The sequence below is a fragment of the Notechis scutatus genome, chromosome 14 (genome assembly GCF_049901735.1).
Source record: "Notechis scutatus isolate UNSWTSFEM ecotype Mainland chromosome 14, rNotScu1.2, whole genome shotgun sequence".
Taxonomy (NCBI): Eukaryota; Metazoa; Chordata; class Lepidosauria; order Squamata; family Elapidae; genus Notechis; species Notechis scutatus.
The window spans coordinates 417,583-440,275 of NC_142022.1; the positions used below are offsets into that span (position 1 = coordinate 417,583).

General features: G+C 42.1%; 2 protein-coding genes across 8 annotated transcripts in view; both read right to left on the bottom strand.

Annotated features, from left to right (window-relative positions):
• Window positions 1-22,693, bottom strand: part of LOC113424675 (cystatin-like) — a 56,950-nt gene continuing 34,257 nt past the window's right edge. For 2 of the 6 annotated variants that reach the window (XM_087943419.1, XM_087943418.1), the window contains exons 2-4: window positions 1,313-1,541; window positions 741-866; window positions 1-358 (exon numbers count right to left, since the gene is read on the bottom strand). In XM_087943419.1, coding sequence (XP_087799545.1) covers window positions 281-358; window positions 741-866; window positions 1,313-1,541 — 433 coding nt within the window. In that variant the 3' untranslated portion in view covers window positions 1-280. Of the gene's footprint in view, window positions 359-740; window positions 867-1,312; window positions 1,542-13,597; window positions 13,752-15,799; window positions 15,965-22,693 lie in introns of those variants that run through there. The other 4 variants (XM_087943417.1, XM_087943421.1, XM_087943416.1 and 1 more) reach the window with 4 other exon arrangements.
• LOC148129479 (uncharacterized) lies at window positions 18,366-22,691 on the bottom strand. 2 transcript variants are annotated; one of them, XM_087943413.1, is made up of 2 exons: window positions 22,597-22,691; window positions 18,366-20,489 (listed from the first exon to the last, which is right to left on the bottom strand). In XM_087943413.1, exons 1-2 carry the CDS (start codon window positions 22,600-22,602, stop codon window positions 18,729-18,731), a joined length of 1,767 nt encoding a protein of 588 aa, XP_087799539.1. In that variant the 5' UTR covers window positions 22,603-22,691; the 3' UTR covers window positions 18,366-18,728. The 2 variants fall into 2 exon arrangements, with proteins under 2 accessions (XP_087799539.1, XP_087799540.1); XM_087943414.1 differs by lacking the exon at window positions 22,597-22,691 and adding an exon at window positions 22,280-22,539.

The following is a 22,693-nucleotide window of genomic DNA, read 5'->3' on the forward strand; positions in this document are numbered from 1 at the left end:
TCTCATGATGACAGCTTTATTAAGACTAATGGAATTAACAGAATATTGATTTTTGTCTTCTCGAAGGTGAGGATGGAATTGAGGAGCAAGAAAAGGCCCCCATGTATGTCATGGAACAATTTCAGAAAGTCAGAAAAGGTGAATTTGGATGTCAACAAACCATTTCATTCATGATTTGCGAATGGCCATACATGGGATCTTGTTTGGAAGAAACCAAGCTGCACCCAAGGGGTTCCTTGGCAGCTGGACACACTCAGGATCATTTGTCCACCTCAGCCATTCAGGAACAGCTCATGCTTAACAGCTGTGTGCTCTCCAGCCAAGGACGGGACAAGATCACAAAGTGACAGGTTAGTTTCTGGAAGGGAAAAAAGAGAGAAACCCAGAGAGTCAGTGCTTAAGATAGAAAAAAAGATAATATACCAAAAAGTTGTTTATGATTTCGCGCATTTAATTTCGTGCAGATTGTCTGCTGGGAAATACCTAGGGAAAGAAATTACCCAGTTATGATGCTGTGAGATGCTCTAGGTGAGGGGCTCTTCCCTATCCACACTGAAACTCATAATATTCATTGTTATAATTTGTCTTCACATTTCTTTCTTTTACTACGCTGTATGAATAGAAACCATCTATGATATGCATTGAAATGTGGTTCAGAGAAGTGGCTGCTAAGCGGAGACAAGGCCGACTTCATCAACCCAGCTGCAAAAATATAACCAGAATTAGGCATCTAAACTCACCTCCTGCTGATCCCGGAGAAGGAGCTCACATCTCTGGATATCGCTGAATGGCAGTGACCCACTGCTCTTTCCACACACCGTTTTCCCCATTTCCACCGTAAGATAGTATTTCATTCCTGCAACCACCTGGATTTTAAAAATAGGTACCACAATGATTAGGTAATCATAGCAAAAATAGTCATAATGCATAAGTTCTGAACCATGCTTAATTTCATCAATGGCAACCTCAGAAGTATTATATAGCTTGAGAGCAAGAAAATCAGCTCGGCAGGAAATATTTCTGTACCAAATAGTCATGTCCTTTCAGCTCACAATTTGCTCAAGACACAATAGAGTCCTTCCCTGCAACACCCACCCCTAAATGCCTCCAGTGCCAACCCCTCCCCATTTCCCCTCTATTGTTTCCAAAACCCTTTCCCAAAAACTTTGGAATATCCATCAGTGCATTGATGATGTTACCTAGCTTGCTAATGAAACATCTTCAAGAAAACAATCAAGCTCAGAGTGTACCAAAGGACCCCACGGACCTACTGAGGCTGTCCACCTACCCCGACTGTCTCTCACACACATACCTGGGATTGTGCCTTCACAATACGCAGCTCCTTGAAATAGTTGGCATTATTGCTGCGCTCGTTGAATTGTTCCACAGCGAAGGCGGCAGCTTTCTTGACCTCCTCAGTTGTGACGGGTACAGGAAAAGGAGCCCCAGGCATTGGCACCTCCTGCAGCAGCACCGAGGGCAGCATCAGGAAGGAGCAGAGGAGGAAGAGAGGGCAACGCAGCTGGGAGAGCGCCATGGGGCTGGTGAGAGAGAGAGAGGCTGGCAGGAGCACAAGTTGAGCAAGCAGGCAACCCCAACACTCGCACTGAACCGAACCTGGCACGGTGCTGACAGATATAGCCCGGAATGGCAGCGAATCATGGGAATGTTTGCAGATCATTATCTGCATCTTATTTGCCCATCATTATTTGCCCATATATCAAGTGAACAAATTATTAAGTCAATAATTGGAAGATAAGAACAGCTGATCCACTTGACCAGCTGATCAGCTGATCTAACCTGAGATAGCAAACACACCCAGCACTTAAACCCATTCCGCCCCATTTGCCGCCTTAACTGAGATTAGACTAACCGTTTTGCATGGTTTACAATCATCCATGGTAGTGCTTAAAATAATCCATGGTAGTGTTTATAGTAATTCACTGTAGTGAGCAGGGGGTTGGACTAGAAGACCTCCAAGTTCCCTTCCAGCTCTATTCCGGTTGTTTGGTTGGTTGTTCCAGGAAGGAAAAGAAAAGGAGAGGAGGAAAAGCTACTCTTGAAAAGCATGACAAGATGCAGGCTAATGAAATCAATCAGAATAGAACTGGAAAGGATCTTGGAGGTCTTCTAGTCCAACCCCCTGCTCAAGCAGGAGAACTACACGGCCATAAGATGGAGCCAGAAACCTGGTTTGTGCTCTTCTTGCATTTCCTTATTGCCTTTTGCCTGATCGTTGGTCTGCTGGAATTGCTGTGAGTCTTGCAAACTGTTAGGAAACTCCATTTACTGAACTTTGTTTATGATACTGGACTTCGTTTTTGGATTATCCCTGGACTGATTGTGTTGAATACTACCTGATTAGTGTAATTAATTATTACGGTGATTATTGATTAGTTAAATTAATTGACTAGTGTGATTAGTATAATAGACTGTTTGGCACGATATTACTTTGTTGATTACCACAATACCTTGTTTGATTGAACAACCTAATCAACAAACCATCTAAACAAACCCACCATGCCAGGAAAACAATCCAATGTCAAACCTCAATCTAAAAAGAAAGAAACCCTTACTAAAGAACCACAAGACTCTTGCTCTTGCCTTATTTGTAAGGAATCTTTAAAGGAGAGTGAAGATTACATCAAATGTTCTCTTTGTAACAACTACGCTCACCATAATTGCTTAGGATTACCCAAGCAAATGGCTCTATTCCTAAAAACATCCGCCAATGCTTTTCCATATTTCTGTCTGCCATGCAGACCCAAACTAGAAAAATATTTACCCTGTTTGAAAGAGTCAATACCACTGAAACACGTATAACATCCTTTGACACCATTGTAGCATCCCTGGACACTCTACAAACTAGATTGGCAAACCTTGAAAAAAAAGAGACAGCACTAAAAATGAACATCAAACATCTACAAACCATATCTCTACTCAACAACCGCAACCAAAACCCAATCCACAAAAAACAACAAATCCTACAAATATTGATATCTCCATCCTCATCAAAGAAGCTATTGAGCGTGAACGGAAGCGACCAAATGCCATTTTATTTGGTCTAGAGGTCAATGATAATGATGACATCTCTAATGTTCGAAACATCATCAGAGAAAATCAAGCATCAACTATCTCCCCTGAAGAAATACTTGATATTTCCCGTGTCGGTCCTGAGCTTAAAAACGAAGATAGCTTGATGATCCCACACTCTTGGCCATGTTTGATACCTGAAGACAGTGGCGGTTTTAAAAGCTGCTTAAAAAAGACAATGGCCCCTCAGGGACTGTATTTGGACAGCCCAGTAAGAAAATGAATTTCTTAATCTTTTTAAGTAGTTGCAGCATCTAGAAATTTCTCTTCCTGCCAGCAAGAAAACCCTTAAATCAGTCAAGTCACTAAATTCTCCAGACATTTATATCCTGGAGGATGTGGGGCCCCCTCATACTAGAATCTCTCTTTCAAAATACTAATTGGGCAACTCTCCCCTTTCCTTCATAGCAAAGCCTACTTCGAATAGACAAATTGGGAACTGAGGCACGATGAGATCACCCCAATCAATTTGTATTTCCAAACAAGATGATGCAAAAAAGGCTTGAATTGTCTAAACCCCTCCAAAAGGAAAAATCCGAAGCTCCCTCATCCTGTCAGGAATGGCTTGAAGCATTTATTAAAAGGGTTCTGCATTTCAGAGGACAATCAAATTATCAATCATACTTTAGCCAATACGGGAAGAGCTCTAAATTCTCCTTTCTAGAAGACATTGGTGGCTGCCTAACAACTTTCTGTGTAATCCCAATGGCCCTTGTAGTCATATTGGCCACACAAGGAATTAAAAGAGCAGGTGGGCTGGTTTTGTCCTGGAGGATGTTGTGCATTACACGACTAGCAAAGCCCCTGTAGATATTGCCTGATGTCCCCCATCTCCAAAATGGTGGTGGTGGGTGTATTGTGAAGCTTCGATAAAATGTGAAACAGCTTGTGGTGGAAGGAGGAGGACGTGAGCTTCTGAAAGCATCCCTGGTGAATTCTATGGATGCTGCCATTTCTTGGTTGACAAATATCCTAAATAAATCTAATATTAATCTAAGCTGCTGGTCTGAAAAGTCAATAAAACCAATTAAATATCCCACTTATTGTGGATATACTATTAGAGTTTGGGTCACTGTATCTCTTTCTCCAGAGAGGGAAAAAAAACCTTCCTTCGCCCACACAAAAATCACCACAATGATGTAATCCCCAATTGTAACTTCAAAAAAGGCAACTACGATCATATAGACAACGATCTCTCATCCCTTGATTGGCAATCTCTATTCACTGGATGCAATACTGTTGAAGACCATTACAACATATTTTTACTTGAAGTCAAAAGAGTCATCAAACTATATGTACCAACAACAACTCCCAAAACAAAACAAAAAAGCAGATTACCCATAACAATAAGGAAACTTCAATCCAAAAAGAGATCACTCTGGCGGAAAAACAAATCTGGTCACGTTGCCAATTTCAAAAGCCGATACAAAAATTTATGCCACCAGATAAAGACCGAATGCACCAATTATCACATTAAACAAGAGGAAAACCTTCTAAGCACCAATTCCACCCGTGCTTTTTACAATTTTGTAAACAACAAACTAAAAGACTCAAGGTCCATCCCACCCCTGATAGGACCTGATGGTAAAGACTGCAACGACGACACCATTAAAGCCAACATCTTTAACACATTCTTCGGCTCAGTATTTGTAAACAGCAATGGATCATGCCCAGTATTTCCTAGCCGTACCACAGATAACAACAATGATCTAATACATATCGATTTTACAGAAGACAATGTTGAAAAAGCACTACGCAATCTAAAACCATCTCTATCTATTGGACCGGATGGAATATGTGCCTACTTCTTAAAAAAGCTATCCACTGCCATAGCCAAACCTCTAAGCATAATCTTTGAAAAATCTTTCAGGACCAGCTCCTTGCCTAACCTATGGTCACAAGCCACAGTCATCCCCATCTTCAAAAAGGGAGACCCAAGCCTAGTTGAAAATTACAGACCAATCTCCTTATGCTGCGTCACCTGTAAAGTCATGGAATCAATTATTAACCAATCCATCATCCTCCACTTAGAGACAAACAACCTACTCTCCAATAAACAATTTGGTTTCAGAAAAAAACTATCCTGTAATCTGCAACTCTTACACTGCAAAAACATATGGACGACACAACTCGACCAGGGCAAAGCAATAGACGCAATCTACATAGACTTCTGTAAAGCCTTTGATTCAGTGGTACACGACAAACTACTCCTAAAAATAAAATCCTATGGTATCTCTGGACAACTGCATAACTGGATAGAAGCATTCCTGGCAAACAGACAACAAATGGTCAAAATTGGGAGCGTCCTATCAAATTCTGTACCTGTCAATAGTGGTGTCCCCCAAGGTAGTGTTCTAGGACCAACTCTCTTCATACTCTACATAAATGACCTCTGTGATCATATTAAGAGCAATTGCGTTCTTTTCGCTGATGATGTAAAGCTGTTCAATACCACAGACAATACTGCTACCCTACAAAAAGATCTTGACTATGTATCAGAATGGTCTAACAAATGGCAACTTCAAATCTCAACAAATAAATGCTCTGTCTTACATATTGGCAAAAAAAAATCAGAAAATAAAATACAAGCTGAATAGTCAAGATCTTGTTGATGACCCAAGCTCTGTAAAGGACCTTGGAATACTCACCTCTAATGATCTAAGTGCTAGAGCCCACTGCAACTACATAGCCAAAAAGGCATTAAGAGTTGTTAACCTAATCCTACGTAGCTTTTTCTCTGGTAATATCACACTACTAACCAGAGCATACAAAACATTTGCTAGACCAATACTCGAATACAGTTCATCAGTCTGGAACCCACATTACGTATCTGATATTAGCACAATTGAGAAAGTCCAGAAATATTTCACAAGAAGAGTTCTCCACTCCTCTACTTGTTGTAGAATACCTTATGCCACCAGACTTGAAATTCTAGAACTAGAAAACCTTGAATTACGCCGTCTTCGGTCTGATTTAAGCATGGTATATAAAATCATACATTGCAATGTCCTACCTGTCAATGAATACTTCAGCTTCAACCATAACAACACAAGAGCACACAATAGATACAAACTCAAAGTTAACCGCACCAAACTTGATTGCATGAAATACGACTTCAGCAACAGAGGGGTCAATGTCTGGAATACTCTACCTGACTCTGTGGTTTCTTCCCCAAACCCCAAAAACTTTAACCTTAGACTGTCTACTATTGACCTCACCCCTTTCCTAAGAGGTCTGTAGGGGGCGTGCATAAGCGCACCAACGTGCCTACCGTCCCTATCCTATTGTTTCTCTTATTCTTCTTTTATTTTTCTTATATGTATCCATTTCATGTATTCACAACTATGTATACACTTATACTTATCTTGTAAACAATTGGCAAATCAAATAAATAAAAATAAAAAAATAAAGATCCATCTTACATGTCATTTTTGAAGAAAATGGCAACACCAAATACCAGAATGAGTTTCCTACAGCATCTTGAGCCAAGACATGGCATCATATAATCTTTTCTAGTTCCGTGCACAAATTACAGTATAAGGAAAGAAAAGGGCCATTGGCAACTTCAAATATTGTTATCAAGATATTTTATCATCAAATATTGCCCGAATAACATATTGGAATGATAAATATTGCCTAAGAAGTATCCAATAGTAAGTGATTTACCTCCACTTGACCTGATTTATGACCATGATTGATGTGAAATTGAAGGAGCCAAACAATCCTTTTCAAGTTTCAGGCACAAATTATAGAAATAGAAAAGGTCATCGACAACTTCAAATATTGCGTTATCAAAATATTTCAACATCAAATATTGTCCAAATGACAAATATTGGAATGATAAATATTGCCTAGAAGTCCTTAGACACGTACACAATTATTGTTTCAGGCCAAACATCTTGATTTTCCACCATCTGCATCAGATGTGATCATGGCTGACATGAAATTGAAGGCCCCATTGTTTATCAACCTTAGGACCCACGGTGTGGGACACATTGCTAGCCCCTAGCAGCCCAAACCTGAGGCTGGGAGAACTGTCAGGAAAAAAGTGCTTTTGGTTATCGCTATTTTGTGGAAAACTTCAAATTTGCTTTACCCGTTTGGAGTGAGATTCAGAGAGCAGATGATAGAGGAACTGATTTTAATTCCCATCATCCCCAACCAATGCAAGTAGTGACTATGCTGATTGGGGATAATGGGATTTCACTCGAAACACCCACCTTCCACAATTTGGTCACTCTGCAGAAGTTTCTAATAGCTATCCTGGGCCAATTTGTGTGAGAAAAATGGAACAGATAAATGAGATTTCACCTCATTGCATTTTTCAGAGATGCTCTATTCCCACCCAAAAAGGCGATTTTGTATGTTGCTGTTTTTATTTTACTGTTCTGGGCCACCCAGAGTCACTTAGCTTCTACTTCTATTATCAAATAAATAATCAATTCAGGATTCTTCAAAACTGGATAAACTGTAATCCTGTCCCACTTTGCAATGAGCGTTCCAAAAGAATGCCAGTCGTCTTCCAGGGGAAAAGGCTTTGAGATTTCCACTTCAAAGGCAGTGAAACCCTCAGCAGGGAAACAAATGAGGCAACAGCAACAAAACATATTACAATTTGATAGTGCAAAGATGAAATTTAGGTAGTTTCTACAGCATATGTTCTCCTCCTTATGTAGTGACCAAAAAACTACATTTTAAAAAAGTTGTCAAGTTCTGATAGGACCGTTAGATCTCTTCAGATTTCTCTAGATTACTGAAATATAAGATGTAGCAATCTGTCAAGATTTCACCGCTTTAGGATTTATATGCAGCCTACATTTCTATTGAGGCCTTGTAATTCTCCAGCCCTCTACAAAATGGAGCACCCCAGAAAATAAAGTATTTACATTCCCTTGAACCCTTTGGATGTACCTAGAGCCAATATTGTAGTTATTGTACAATGAATGAATGAAAAATGCATCTCTCCCAAAAGAAAAAAAATTACAATCAATTGTGTGCGTGTGGGGAAAAACTTGTGAAACAAGGAAAGGATTTGGTTTGAGTTTTTAAAAGATGTAGACCTTTTAATAAGTATCTACTCTTTTTATAAATATTGTATTTATATTTTAAAAATGTTTTGCCATGTAAACTGAGTGAATTTAATTCCAGCAACTATTGTTTTATCAGCAAATCTAATTTATCAATGAAACACTACTTCCTTGTTAAAGAAAGATTAAAAACCCTACTTTTTAAGTGGCATCAAGTTGGTAGCAGCTTTTATCAATCAAATAGATTTTCTTCAGCAGGTCTTCTTTCTAATCTGGTCCTTCCATATATCTGTAAATGTCATTTAGCCAATATATACATATATTTAGTTTGTGAAGGGGCAAATAATTACAAAACAGGGTAAACAACCCATGCAAATAATTCAGCGATATTCACTAGTTATTCTATGAAGATAAGCTAGAGGGAGTGACTTAAATTTAATGACTTAGTTAGGATGTACTTTTATAAGTTTGATATATGTATTGAGAGAAAACTCTAGGGTAGTTTTGTATTTATAAAATGAGTTTATAAACATAAGTTTTCTATCTTTCTATGTAATGCTGAATAATTTCCAAAGTTTGTAAAATATTATTGATCAAATTTAAAAATAAGAGAAGAAAAAATTTTACTCTATGAGGAAAATTTGATAGAGATTTAAATCCAATGAACTAATTGGTGTTTAATTGGATTTTTATTGGTATGATATATATAACTGAATGAAAGTTTTAATGTAATTTTGTGTTTAAAGTAAAGTTTTTTTCTCCCTTTATATATAGTTGAGTAATTTTTAAAGTTTGTAACATATTATTGAAAGTGAACTTTTGATACTGATGAGGAACTAAACTGCTATAAAACGCAACCAAATAAAGTAACAGTAAGAACATTTCTCAGTCCCTTCTCTTTCTTCCTACTATATGCATGTGACTTTACCATTACAGTAGATCATGCACAGAACTCTTTGGAAGTCACACTGCAAGGGCAACAACCTTTCAGGCACAATTATAGAAAATTCATCAGAGAAAAAAAGCAGTCTGTATCTACACTGCAGGATGGAACTGCAAAAAAAACCTCTGCAATTTTTAACAGTTCTGAATAGCATTCAACAGCTTTGACATTCAGAAAATATTTGGTCCATTTTTCATGTGAAAGCAGATGTTGGAACTCCTCTTCATCTCTGGAAGCTTCCATGAATTTTTTCAAATTGTTGAACTGAATGAAGCGCTCCATACTGTCAGTTTCCAGACCCTTCTCACGTAAGTATGTTATACATGCTTCCACGTCACTCCAGCTGGGTGTGTCACTCAGGGCCATCCACGCGAAGCAAGAAAACTCTTGCAGAGATGACATCCACATCTCCAGGTAATCTATGCAATGACTGTACAGGCGACGCACCGCATCAGAGAAGGCGTCGCATCCTTCCTCCAGCCCCTCCTTACGCTTGTCTGCAAGCATCCCCTTCACCGTCAGGGACATGAAGTTCTGGGCTCTTCGGTCCAGCAGGATGGTGTGCACAGAGTCCAGCGTCTTCATCACTTCCGCGAGGGAGTTATTTTCCCGCTCCATCTCTTCAATGTGCAAATGGAAGGCGTTCATCAGCGAGTGCATGTGCCAAAGGTAGAGCTCGCTGAACTCGTGCTCAAAGAAGCTCTTGAGCACGGCGGGCGGGTTGCTCTGGCCCAAGAAGAAGGACTTCAGGGCCGAGTGCATCTGGAGCAACTTTGTGATGCCGGGGAACAAGGACAGCCACCGAGTCTTGCTGTGGGAGAGCAGCCGCTTGTACTCCACCTCCACAAACTCGCAGTATTCTTGCAGGGATTCCGTCCGCACCGCGTAGATGTGAAAGTACTGGTAGATCTTTAGGATGATGTTCTCAACGTCCACCTCGAGGGCATCTGTTCCGTGGTGGATGCAGTTGTGCAAAATGTGGGCAGGGCAGTACACCCCAATCAACGTCTCCCTCTGGAGGGATTTCTTCAGCTGGGCAAACACAGTCCTCGCCTCCTCGCCTTGCCAAGTTCACCAAACATGGTGTTGCAGTTGTCCCGCGAACGCCACGCACTTCTGAAGCAATCTGTGTTTCTTAAGAGCTTTGACAAGAGAGTCTGAAACATCCGTCTCAGTGGCCGTTTCCTGAAGGTCCAGGAGTTTGGTCTTCAAGCCGCCATTCCTGTAGTCGTAATACTGGATGAGTACCGGGACCATTTTCACGGCCCTATGGCTTCTGTCATCTATGGCCACCCCGCAGAAAGGGATGCCGTGTTCTTCCAGGTCAATGCTCACTGCATGCTGGGCAAAGACTGAGTTCTCAAGAGCTTCTGTCCTGCTCCGGGTGTTGGAAAATTTTTGCACTATCTCTGCGTCAGGAAATATTTTTCTGAACAACTCAGAGGTGCGGCCTGCTGATTTGTAGCTGTTGCAACTTGGGATGGTGTGCAAGGGTAGCGTGCTGTCCGCTGCAGCAAGAGCATCCTCGGCTTTTGTGCCTGGAGTCCCCAAAAATTCAGTCAGCTTTGCAGACCAACTGTCTCCTCCGAGGGCTTTCTTGTGCTTTTCAGAGGACATGTGATACTCCAGGTCACTGGCACCTTTATGTGCCACTGACACAAATGTGCCAGCTTTGCAGACCAAGCATTCTGCTTCATAGTCATCTCTACCTTTACGAAAATGAGGATATTTCTGCTTCAGTTTGTCAGTAAAGACACATTTTCGTTTAGGCATTTTGTATCTTCAGTGTGGCTCAAAATCTGAGATGGAATACTGCAGGTAACAAAACTGACAGTTTTAAGACGGGGATTGGAAGGAGTGATGAATTAATCCATCCTCTTTTAAATAGATGCAATATACAAATAATTCATGCATCAATGCACAATTTGCAGTTAAGAAATGGGTATTTTAAATTCACGCAAATATTAAGTGGAGCTGTAACCCATTATCTGATTGCTCATTTTCAACACTGGCATATTTATCAAGGTCAAGCTATATTTATAGTTTCCATTTTAAAAGGAGCAGCTATCTGGGAGATTAGAACAAAGACTTAATTCTCAACTAGCAGGAGGCCGCAGGCAGATCTAAGTCACTGTCTCTCCTTAAAACAGACCCTTCTAGACCCAATGTTAGTAATTTGTTCTTACATTGTCTAGGCGATGGCTCCTCATACATCATTTCTCAGGTGTCCAAATTTTTTTAAGAGCTGTAACCATCAGAGGAGAATGCTGTAAGTCCCCTTAGTCAAGTTTTTGGTGACCAATTGTTCATGACTAATTTTCCCATGTTCTTCTTTTGTTGTACTTGTGTTTTGGTCTGTGACCGCAAATAAAGTATTATTATTATTATAACTAGCAGGAGGTGTTAGGGATAACATTGTTTTACCCTAACTGTTTTGGGTAAAGATAATAAAATGATGAATCATGGTTTGTCAGATAAAGTGTATGTGACTTTAAGCTAAAGGAATGTAATTAAGGGTGCAGCTGTAAAAGTACTATATAAGCAGCAAGGCACTCTCTGGCTCTTACTGGCTGGCTTATAGAAGACTGCGTTCTTGCTGGATCGGGGAGGAGAAGAAGTGTTGGATTACTTTGAAGATATTTCTCAACGGAGAGAAGATAAGTTTTGGACAGATTTATTATATGTGTACTGACACTGGCTATTCGACACGGACTTTGCAATTAGAGTATCCTCGACAAGACTTGACTGAATTTGGTATATGACTACTGGACTGTTTATTATGACTATGCTATAATTCTTAAATGGAACAAACTATATTTTTGATAGCACAAGCGTATCTGTATTTTTACTGCGTGTTAACTAGAAAACTTATCTCACACATTTACCTGTCTTCCTATCTGACTTCGTTGCACGTTCTGTTTAGTTTGTTTTCCTTAACACCCGTTGGGGAATCCAGGCTTAACAGGAGGTACGTATAGATAGTCCTCGATTTATAATCATTTGTTTGGTGATTGAAGTTAGAATGGCACTGAAAAAAATGAGTTATGACCATTTTTCACACTTATGACCGATGCAGCATCCTCACGGTCACGTGATCAAAATTCAAACGCTTGGCAACTGACATGTATCTATGACGGTTGTCGTGTCCCAAGGTCGTGTGATCACCTTTTGTGACCTTCTGATAAACAATGTCAATGGGGAAGCCAGATTCATGTTACAACGGCGACAAAAAAGGTCATAAAATGGGGCAAAACTCACTTGACAACTGTCTTGCTCAGCAACGTAGCCCTTGATGTACACTTTGGTTGTATGTTGAGGGCTGCCTGTATATACTGCATCGTATAGGTAGTCCTCGACTTACAACCGTAATTGAACCCAGAATTATGGTTGTAAATTGTGGCAATCATTAAGCGAACCCGTTTCTACAAATGGGCTTTCTTTGCCAGAAAGAAGATGCCAAAAATTAGCAGCAACCGTCATAAATGTGAGTTTCAATTGTCAAGCATCCAAATATAAATCATGTGACACTGGGACGCTACAATGGGTGCAAGTGTGAAAAATGGTCATAAGTCACTTTTTTCAGTGCCGTGTTAACTTTGACTGGTTACGAAATGAACTGTAAGTTAAGGACTACCTGTATCGCCAATATGCATGCACACACATGCACACACACACACACCATCCAACTTATGCTAGACATAAGACAGCAGTTTTGATTAACCTGGCCATGGATGCAAACAGATAAATATTTGGTTAAACTCTGGACATTCCTTGACCAAATGCAAGTTTTCCCTGTGAAAATACCTGTATATGATCATCTTTATTAGTATTAGTTGTCAACTTTCCTACAAGGAAAAAAAAAACCAATACCACAAAGATATTTAACCAACCACAATGAAATCAGATTAAGTGTTGTTTAAACTTCCATCCAAACTTGTAATCTCCTTTTACTCTTTTTCCGCATTCCTTCCTTCCCAGTCCTCTTTTCCTGTTTGTGACCCTTGGGTTTAATAAATATTAGTCCTCCCTGTTTATAATTTTTCAAGATGCTCTATGGAACTAGTCTATTGTTATTAAACAACAAAGCTGAAGCAATAATTTAAAACAGCGAAAAATAAAAAGCAACAGAGCCAAAGAAGGAAAGAAACAGAGCAAAATGTTATCGCTGCCTGTTGTGAAGTTACCATGTATGAGCTACAAAAATCTGGGCTAAATGGCAGCTGAAGGCTTCGCGTTTTGTGTGCTTCTATGTTGCTGTCTTTGGATTTTTGCAGTGCAGCCGTGGTTTCTGCTGCTGTGGGCAATCCAGTTATCCAGTGTTCTGCACCCAATCACAATGCAAGCTGCTTGTCTGAAATGGGCTCCAAAGTCCCTTTTCCAGCTCTATTCTGATTGAAATAGTATAGGGTCTCCTGCTTCAGCAGGGGGTTGGACTAGCAGACTTCCAAAGCCCCCTTTCCAGCTCTGTTCTGATTGACTGTAAAAAAAGAGGCTGTCCCCACACTAGCCAACCCCCTGCACCTGTTAATCTCACCTCATAGAAGGCAGGTACACAGAGAAAGCTCTGGATAGCTTCTTTCCTTTCGGTGCCCTCCAGAAATCCTGGAACTGAACTCTTATGCATCCACACATTCATCACACACACAAGCCTGGATGGAGGAAAATTCCATGCTGCTCCATGCTGCTCGTGGTGATGGGGGGGGGGGGGGGGGTTGGGGGGGGGGAAAGTGGAAGTAAAACAAGATCCGGCTGCTGATTCACCACCATCTTGCAGATCCTTCAGTCCCCCGCCCCCTCCCTCCAAGCCATGCCAAACAGCCACATGGTGCAGAATGCAAATTCAAGGAAAGTGAAAGGTCAAAACTTTCCGTCTCCCCTACCCTAGCAACTGATGAAGCTTCCAGGATAGGAAGCGAAACGTCTTCTTGTCCCTCGTGCCCCACCCCACCCCACCCAAAAAAATCAGTCCAAGTTGCCTTTTCAAAAATAAAAACCACTTTGGAGACAAGCACGTCCTGGATGACTGAGAATCTTCATAGACATTTGGTCATATGAATATCCTTCAAAGAGTGTGGGAGGATGAATGAATTTCCAGAAAATGTGGAGACTACAAGAACCATTTGTGGGTCAATTTGAGATACAAGCAACACAGCCTCATCCCCATCAGCCCGTCTTCTGTTGGAAGAAATGTCCGAGTTCAGTTCCAAGTGGGGAGAAAGACACTGGAAACATGGAGGCTGATTGGAAAGATGGTTTAATGGTGGACAGGACCACCAAGCACCTGTGATTCTGGGTAGCTGACTACCTGGTTTGATGAGCACATGGATTTTTATACAGTTTGTTCTACAGCACTTTGTAATTTAGAGGCTTGTTTTGTGTATTTTGTTACGGATCTTCAATCTTGGCAAGTTTAAGACTTGTGGACTTCAACTCCCATAATTCCTGAGCTAACATGACTGGAGGAGGAAGAATTCTGGGAGTTGAAGTCCACAACTCTTAAAGCTATCAAGTTTGAAGATCTTTGTGTTATTTGATTTTAATTAGTTTGTCTTGCAAAGGCCGACAATGATTTGGGGTTTTTAAATCTTGTTTAACAAATGTAATTAATCTTAGATGCTGGCTTCATTGGGTTTTTTTTTTAATCCTGTCTTGAATGGATTACCAAATCTGCTTTTATTATTATTATGGTATTATCCATGTTTATTATTATTCATGTTTATTACTATTACTATTATTAATAATTTATTATTATTATAAATTTATTATTATATTATTCATGTTGTATTGTATTTTTGTTATGGATAGCACCAGCAGAAGCAAAGTCAATTTCGTTGTATATATGTACAATGACAATAAAGATTATATAAGGTAGCTTCCAACAGTATCTTTGGGGCTATTAAGAAAGACTGAATCTGTTTCTTGCCTCCCCCCAAAAAACCATGTTTCTCCATTTCTCATTTAGAGAAATATAATATTCTGCCTTTTTAAAATATTTCTCAAAATATTTCATTCTTCTAAGAGGGGTGAGTGCTAACTTTCTACACTTTCTTACTGAAAACGTCATACGGAAAGCACCAACTTCTCCATAACCCTCCTTCCATCTCCAATACAACTGATGAAACATCCAGGATAAGGAAGTGAAACATGTTCTTGACCTCCTTTCGCCCCCTTGTACGACTTCTCTTGCCACCGTTGTTAAGTGAATTGCTGCAGTTAAGTTAGTGACACCGTTGTTAAGTGAATCACTGCAGTTAAGTTAGTGACACCATTGTTAAGTGAATCTGGCTTTCCCCATTGACTTTGCTTGTCAGAAGGTCGCAAAAAGGAATCATGTAACCCCAGGATGCTGCAACCATCAAAAATATGAATCAGTTGCCAAGCGTCTTGAATTTTGATCACAGGACTTGACCGTTTTTCGCACTTACGGCCGTTGCAGCCTCCCCAGGGTCACGTGATCAAAATTCAGGCACTTGGCAACTGACTCATACTTAGGTGATCTCCTTTTGCGACCTTTTGACAACGAAACTCAATAGGGAAGCCACATTCACTTAACAACTTGGGCAAGAAAGGCTGTAAAATCATGGTTGCAAAATGCACCTAACCAACGTTTCACTTAGCAACCGAAATGTTGGGCTCAATAGCGGTTATAAGTCGAGGACTACATGCATTCATTTTCCAAATCCCTGCCCCAAAACACGCCTAGAAAGCACGAGGGAAGCGCCTAGCGCATACGCACTGACTTCCCCACGGCTCCATTACAGCCGCCAGAAACCACTCTGGACTTTGCCGATGTGATGTTCCGCTGTGTCGTTGGACTCCTCTCGAGCGTGGTATCCCTCCGCCAGGCGCGAGCTCCGCCTCCCACTTCCGCGACGTGGGCGGGGACGGAAGAGACCACAAACAAAATGGTCGCGCGGCCTCCGGAAGCCTCGCTCCGGGCGGAAAGAGGCCCGCCCGTGGATTCGTTCTCAGAACACTAAGAGCGGGTTTCTCGAGCCCGTCTGCTGTTCGCTCCGCCCTTTTCGCAGTCAGTCTCCGCCCCGTTCCACCGCCTTGTGCGCGGGGTAGGCATCGGTAGGCGGCGCGCACGCGCAGAACGGACACAAAGGTAACAGCGAGGACAGCTTCTTCCCCTGAGCGCCCGGCAGTGGGGAAGGACGGAGGTGCTTGCTTTTCCCTCGTCCGTAGCACCTGGGAAGGGATTTTCGGGAAGATAGGCTTTTTCTGGGTCGGCACCGGGCCCGTAAACCAGGGGTAAACCATGGCTTTTTTAATGACTTGTGAACTTCAACTCCCAGAATTCCTGAGCGCATGCGCTTTCCTCCCCGCCTAGAAAACGAGCATGGCTGCTTGACGAATTCTGGGAGTTGAAGTCCACAAGTCACAAAAGTGCCAAGGCTCCCCTTCCCTGCCCTGTCGGCCGCGGAATGACTCTGTTCCCCCAGTCCCCGAGCCACAGCCCTCTTCTTACCGCCCTTCCTGCCCCGAGTGGCGGGACTGGGCCTGTTTCCCACGGTCCCCAAGCGAGGCTTGTGGGTGCGAGGGAGAAAAAGGCCTGAAGAGAAACTCGCGTGTCAGAAAAAGGCGCGAAAATGTGAGTGGATGTGAAACACATGAAGGAAATTAGTGTGGGGAGAAATTGCAAGGCGAAAATGTCGAAAAAGGGCACAAAAGTGGCTGTTGAGCAACATTTTCTAGATGCCAAGAGTCAATAGAGGTAGTCCTCGACTTACAACCATTTAGTGGCCGTTCAGGGACCTGACTGCTTTTCACACAACCCTTGCAGCATTCCCCATGATCATAATTCAGGTGCTGATATTTAGATAACTCATACTTATGACAATCAGTCCCAGGATGACCCCTTTTGGGACCTTCTGACGAGCAAACTTAAAATGGGGAAGCCAGATTCACTTAACAACTTATCAGCTGCACAACAGCTTAACAACTGTCATCGTCAAAGGGAGCAAACTTCAACACGTTTCACTTAGCAACCCCAAATTTTGGGCTCTGGTGATCCGGCTCTGGTGATCGTAACTTGAGGACTACGTGTATATTACTATTATTTTTCCACACTGAAGATGATTTCCTCTGAGTTGCTGCTAAAGTGGACATTTGCACAAAAAAATGCACAATTTCGGCTCTTTATAAGAAACAGCAGTCAATTGCTACAAGAGCATGTTTCTTTCTCTTTGAATGAATGAATGAATTAATTCTTTATTGGCCAAGTGTGATTGAACACACAAGGAATTTGTCTTAGTGCAAATGCTCTCAGTGTACGTAAGAATCCAAAGTGGAAAACAGATCTCTAAATCTTATTTATTTACAGGTGTGGGATGAGTAAATACATTGCTATTCCTCAAATGAACCTTTCTAAAAAAAGTTGCATGAAAGAAAATATGAAAAAAAATCATTTTCTTCTGTGATTTCCATTAAAGTGTTCCCCACTTCTGCTAAAATTTGCCTTTGTGATTTGAGATTGTTACCTACCTCATTCTCAAAAATCTTGCAACCATGAGTCATCTCAAATTAGTGGGAACAAACATTGATATATTCCTTCAGTTTCAATGAATGGATAGGGCTGCAAGGAAAAATTACACATATTACATTTTCTCATGAAAACATTCAGGGTTCAATCTTGTTTTATCCTATTTTCAATTATTCTTGCAGGCTCTGTAAAGGGTCTAGAGATTTATCACTTTATTTTGATGTGACCAGTTAATGAATTTTCATCTCTATTGGTGTTACATATAAAACTATTCATTTTTTATCTTCTTGTTTCTCTCCAAATTTTGTCACCATGTTTAATTTTACAATTAAACCAATGCTCTTTCGTTTATTTTACTGATTTTTTTGAACTAGGCATGGTTGGTACCTTTGTCACTACTGGTTTTTGGGGGGTGGGTTTTGTTTTTTTTTTTCAAAAAAAAAACCTAGTTTAGGACTGAAAGACTACAATCTTAACTGAACATTTTACCAAGTGTAAAAACTTGAGTTTTTCAGATTTTGTTTAATAACAAATTAGCAAATCAGGAATTTGTCCGTCTTGTTTAGTGTGTTTGGCTCAGGACACAATACATCCTCTCATGAAATAAAAACTAATAGATTTTGTCTTTTGGGAGTGTAACAAACTCACACTTGCAATGTCCCCCCAAAAAGAAGACATTTGCAAAACAATTTGCATGTTTTGTAATATTTGTATAATTTACATATACATTTCGGTAACAATCCTATCATCCAACAATCTCAGCGTACAAAGCATCTTCAATCTTTACAATTTTGTGCTTTAAATTATGCATAATACATTCATTCAAACCTTTTATTCTTCCTGTATAGCAAAAAATACAAAAGGACTCCATAACAGCTAACAGAAACTTGGTGTGGGGCCCAAGACATCACAGCAGGAACAGGCTAAACAAAAATATACATCAATTAATTTTTTAAAATATGTCACATGATAAAGCATTTACAAATTCCCAAATACTTGTCAGCTAAAAATAAAAAACTACCCCAATCTTGCTCTGTTTCTTTTCATTAGATACCTGTGTATTTCTCATTAGAGCAAATCAAAAAGGGGACAGCTGTTTTTCCAACAGGTTCTTTAAAATTTTCTTGTAGGGCCACAGATTGTTCAGGCAACTTTGCACCGGAGTCTACAGGAGTTGCATCTAATATAAGAAGCCCTCAGTATTTAGACCGTGGGAGGGAATTGCAAAGAAGAACTGCACAATTTTTAATAGTTCTGAATAGCATTCAGCAGCTTTGATATTCAGAAAATATTTAGTCCATTTTTCATGTGAAAGCAGATGTTGGAACTCCTCTTCATCTCTGGAAGCTTCCATGAATTTTTTCAAATTGTTGAACTGAATGAAGCACTCCATACTGTCAATTTCCAGACCCTTCTCACGTAAGTATGTTATACATGCTTCCACGTCATTCCAGCTGGGTGTGTCACTCAGGGCCATCCACGCGAAGCAAGAAAACTCTTGCAGAGATGACATCCACATCTCCAGGTAGTCTATGCAATGACTGTACAGGCGACGCACCGCATCGGAGAAGGCGTTGCATCCTTCCTCCAGCCCCTCCTTACTCTTGTCTGCAAGCATCCCCTTCACCGTCAGGGACATGAAGTTCTGGGCTCTTCGGTCCAGCAGGATGGTGTACACAGAGTCCAGCGTCTTCATCACCTCCACGAGGGAGTTATTTTCCCGCTCCATCTCTTCAATGTGCAAATGGAAGGCGTTCATCAGCGAGTGCATGTGCCAAAGGTAGAGCTCGCTGAACTCGTGCTCAAAGAAGCTCTTGAGCACGGCGGGCGGGTTGCTCTGGCCCAAGAAGAAGGACTTCAGGGCCGAGTGCATCTGGAGCAACTTTGTGATGCCGGGGAACAAGGACAGCCACCGAGTCTTGCTGTGGGAGAGCAGCCGCTTGTACTCCACCTCCACAAACTCGCAGTATTCTTGCAGGGATTCCGTCCGCACCGCGTAGATGTGAAAGTACTGGTAGATCTTTAGGATGATGTTCTCAACGTCCACCTCGAGGGCATCTGCTCCGTGGTGGATGCAGTTGTGCAAAATGTGGGCAGGGCAGTACACCCCGATCAACGTCTCCCTCTGGAGGGATTTCTTCAGCTGGGCGAACACAGTCCTCGCCTCCTCGCCTTGCCGAAGTTCACCAAACATGGTGTTGCAGTTGTCCCCCGCGAACGCCACGCACTTCTGAAGCAATCTGTGTTTCTTAAGAGCTTTGACAAGAGAGTCTGAAACATCCGTCTCAGTGGCCGTTTCCTGAAGGTCCAGGAGTTTGGTCTTCAAGCCGCCATTCTTGTAGTCGTAATACTGGATGAGTACCGGGACCATTTTCATGGCCCTATGGCTGCTGTCATCTATGGCCACCCCGCAGAAAGGGATGCCATGTTCTTCCAGGTCAACCATGTCTATATGTGGAGCAAGTACACAACGTTCAATACCTTCTCTTTTGGATTGAACCTTGGAAAATTTCTGAGCTAGGTCTGCCTCAGAAAATAACTTTCTCAGCAAGTCAGAATGATCATCCACCGATTTGTCAGTGTTGTGATTCGTGACGGTGTGGAATGCCAAATTGCTCTCACTTGCAGTAACAGCATCCTCTGTTTCACTGTCTGGATCCACAAAAAAGTCTGTTTTCGCGCACCAACGGTCCCGTGTTATTGCTTTGTTGCGCTTGTATGCTTTGAGTGCTTTCTTGTGTTTATCAGAGGACATGTGATACTCCAGGTCCCCAGGACCTTTATGTGCGACTGACACAAAGGTGCCAGGTTTGCAGACCAAACACTCCGCTTCATAGTCATCTCTACCTTTGCGAAAATCAGGATAGTTGCGCCTGGTCTTCTCAGTAAACAGACATTTTCTTTTGGACATGATTTTATCTTCCAGATGCACCTCGGAATCCTGCGGGAAACAAATCACAGAGACAGGTTCAAGCTCGGAAGCAACACAATATAGAACCATAAGGCTGGAAGAGATCTGAGAGGTCTTGTAATCCAACCGCTTACTGGCTGTCCAGTCTATTTTTAAAAACCTCCAGTGATGGAGCAGCCACAATTGTCGAGGATTACCTGTACATTTCACTAGGCCACTGTAAAAATGGGCACAAGGAGTGGTGCAGTGGCCCAGAGGTGCAGCTCTTACCTCACAATCAGGAGGCTGTGAGTTATATCCTCTACGACAGTGGTGCCCAACCAGTGGGCCGCGAGAAAATTTTGATGGGCCGCAGAGAAATCTCACCCCCAGAGCACCCCCACAAAGCAATTAATCCAGGCTGCGCAGAAACACAAGGCTGCGCCACCCACATGGCCCACGGGAACCCTCCCAGCCCACTCACTTCTTATCCAATAAACTTGCCTGCTAAATTGCTATTTTTCCTTTTCCTGACCATCATCTGTTCTGCTGTGCCGGGAGATTTAGATTAGCTAGGAAGCAGGAAATGGTTGGATTTCTTGCTTTCTAGCCAGTCCTTAGATGTTCGGCTCAGCATAGCGGAACCTCCCTTAGGACTGAAAGTTTGCTTGCAAGCAAATTCAGTGCAGACTCACGGCAAGCAAATTTGAGAGACTGAGCTAGCCGATGGCAGATAGATAGATCACTGAATGATTCTGTGAGCAACTCAATCTGCCTGCCTGCTTTGCCTGATTTTGGGTAAAAGTCACTTTTTTATAAAAAATTCAATATTGATATAAATATTTATAATATTTACATACAAGCCATGCCCAGCCAGTCACATGACTACCAAGCCACACCCACAAATTAGGCCACACCCACAAAACCAGTTCATGGTCCCAGGGATCTAAAATTATGAGTTTGGTGGTCCCTGAGGTCCAAAAGGTTGGCGACCTCTGCCGTAGAGCGGTGGGCCGCGGATCATTGATGGTCTGCGAGAAAATTTTGGTGGTCTGCAGAGAAATGCCCCCCCCTCAAAGCACGCCCACCCTAAAGCAATTAATCCAGGCTGTGCGGGAACACAACACCAGAATATGGGACCGACTCCCACCAACGTCAGCAAGCCACCGTCAGTCAAAATTCATATGAATGGATTTAAAATTATGAGTTTGGCCACCCCTGCTCTATGGCAGATATTTCTCTCTCTGGGCACACTGAGAATATATCTGCTGAACAAACTCTGCATTGGTGACAGGAAGGGCATCCGGCCATTCAAATACTCTGCTAGCTCCATTTGGTTGCCCAGACTCCACCCTGCAAGGGATTATGGGGTCATTAAATGAAGAAGACGCACATGCATCCTCAAAAGTTTCTTCCTTTTAACCTGAAAGCCCAGCCATTTCCACCCTCTCTCTCTCTGGCTCTGCACAATCGAGATCACCCAAAAAGCTTTTATGGTTCAGGTTGTTTTGTGAATCCAGTTTGGTGGATTAGATAAAAGGCTAGTTTTTTTTAAAAAAAGAAGAGCTTTTATCTTTGTTTCTTGGAGGTCTGTGTGCATAAACCCGGTTGGGATCATCAACTGACAACGGAGGAGGATTTTAAAAAGAGACTGGACAGTCACCTGTCTGAAATGGTATAGGGTTTCCTGCTTGAGCAAGGGGTTGGACTAGAAGATCTCCAAGGTCCCTTCCAAACTCTATTCTGATTGATTGATTCCCCCTGCAGAAAAAGGGGCAATTCAGCCACTGGGTTTAACGTGTTGTGGGAATGCAGGCAATCGTGGCTCGAGATCAACGTACCTTCAGGACACCGATCCCCCGGGAAGAAGCAAAAGCCGAGCAGAAAGGCGGACACTCAAGCCGCTCACTCGCAACGCACCATCCCCGAGAGCATCTTTTTCCCCTTTGGGTCTCCAACCTGGGCGACTTTTAACGACTTGCGGACTTCAACTCCCAGAATTCCTCAGCCTTGCTGGAGACGGGCCACTAACAACAACCTGCCGGCTGAGGAATTCTGGGAGTTGAAGTCCGCAAGTCGTTAAAGTCGCCCAGCGGCTTCCCCGGAACACGCCTTGGAATGCAAGGAGGGAGGGAGGGCCAGATGAGCGCATGCGCACTCGCATCGGTTCCCAGAGTTTGTGCTTGGGTGGACCGGCCCTTCCCAGTCCTCTGATGACGTCAACATAGCTCCGTGGGCAGGGAGGGGGCAGTAAA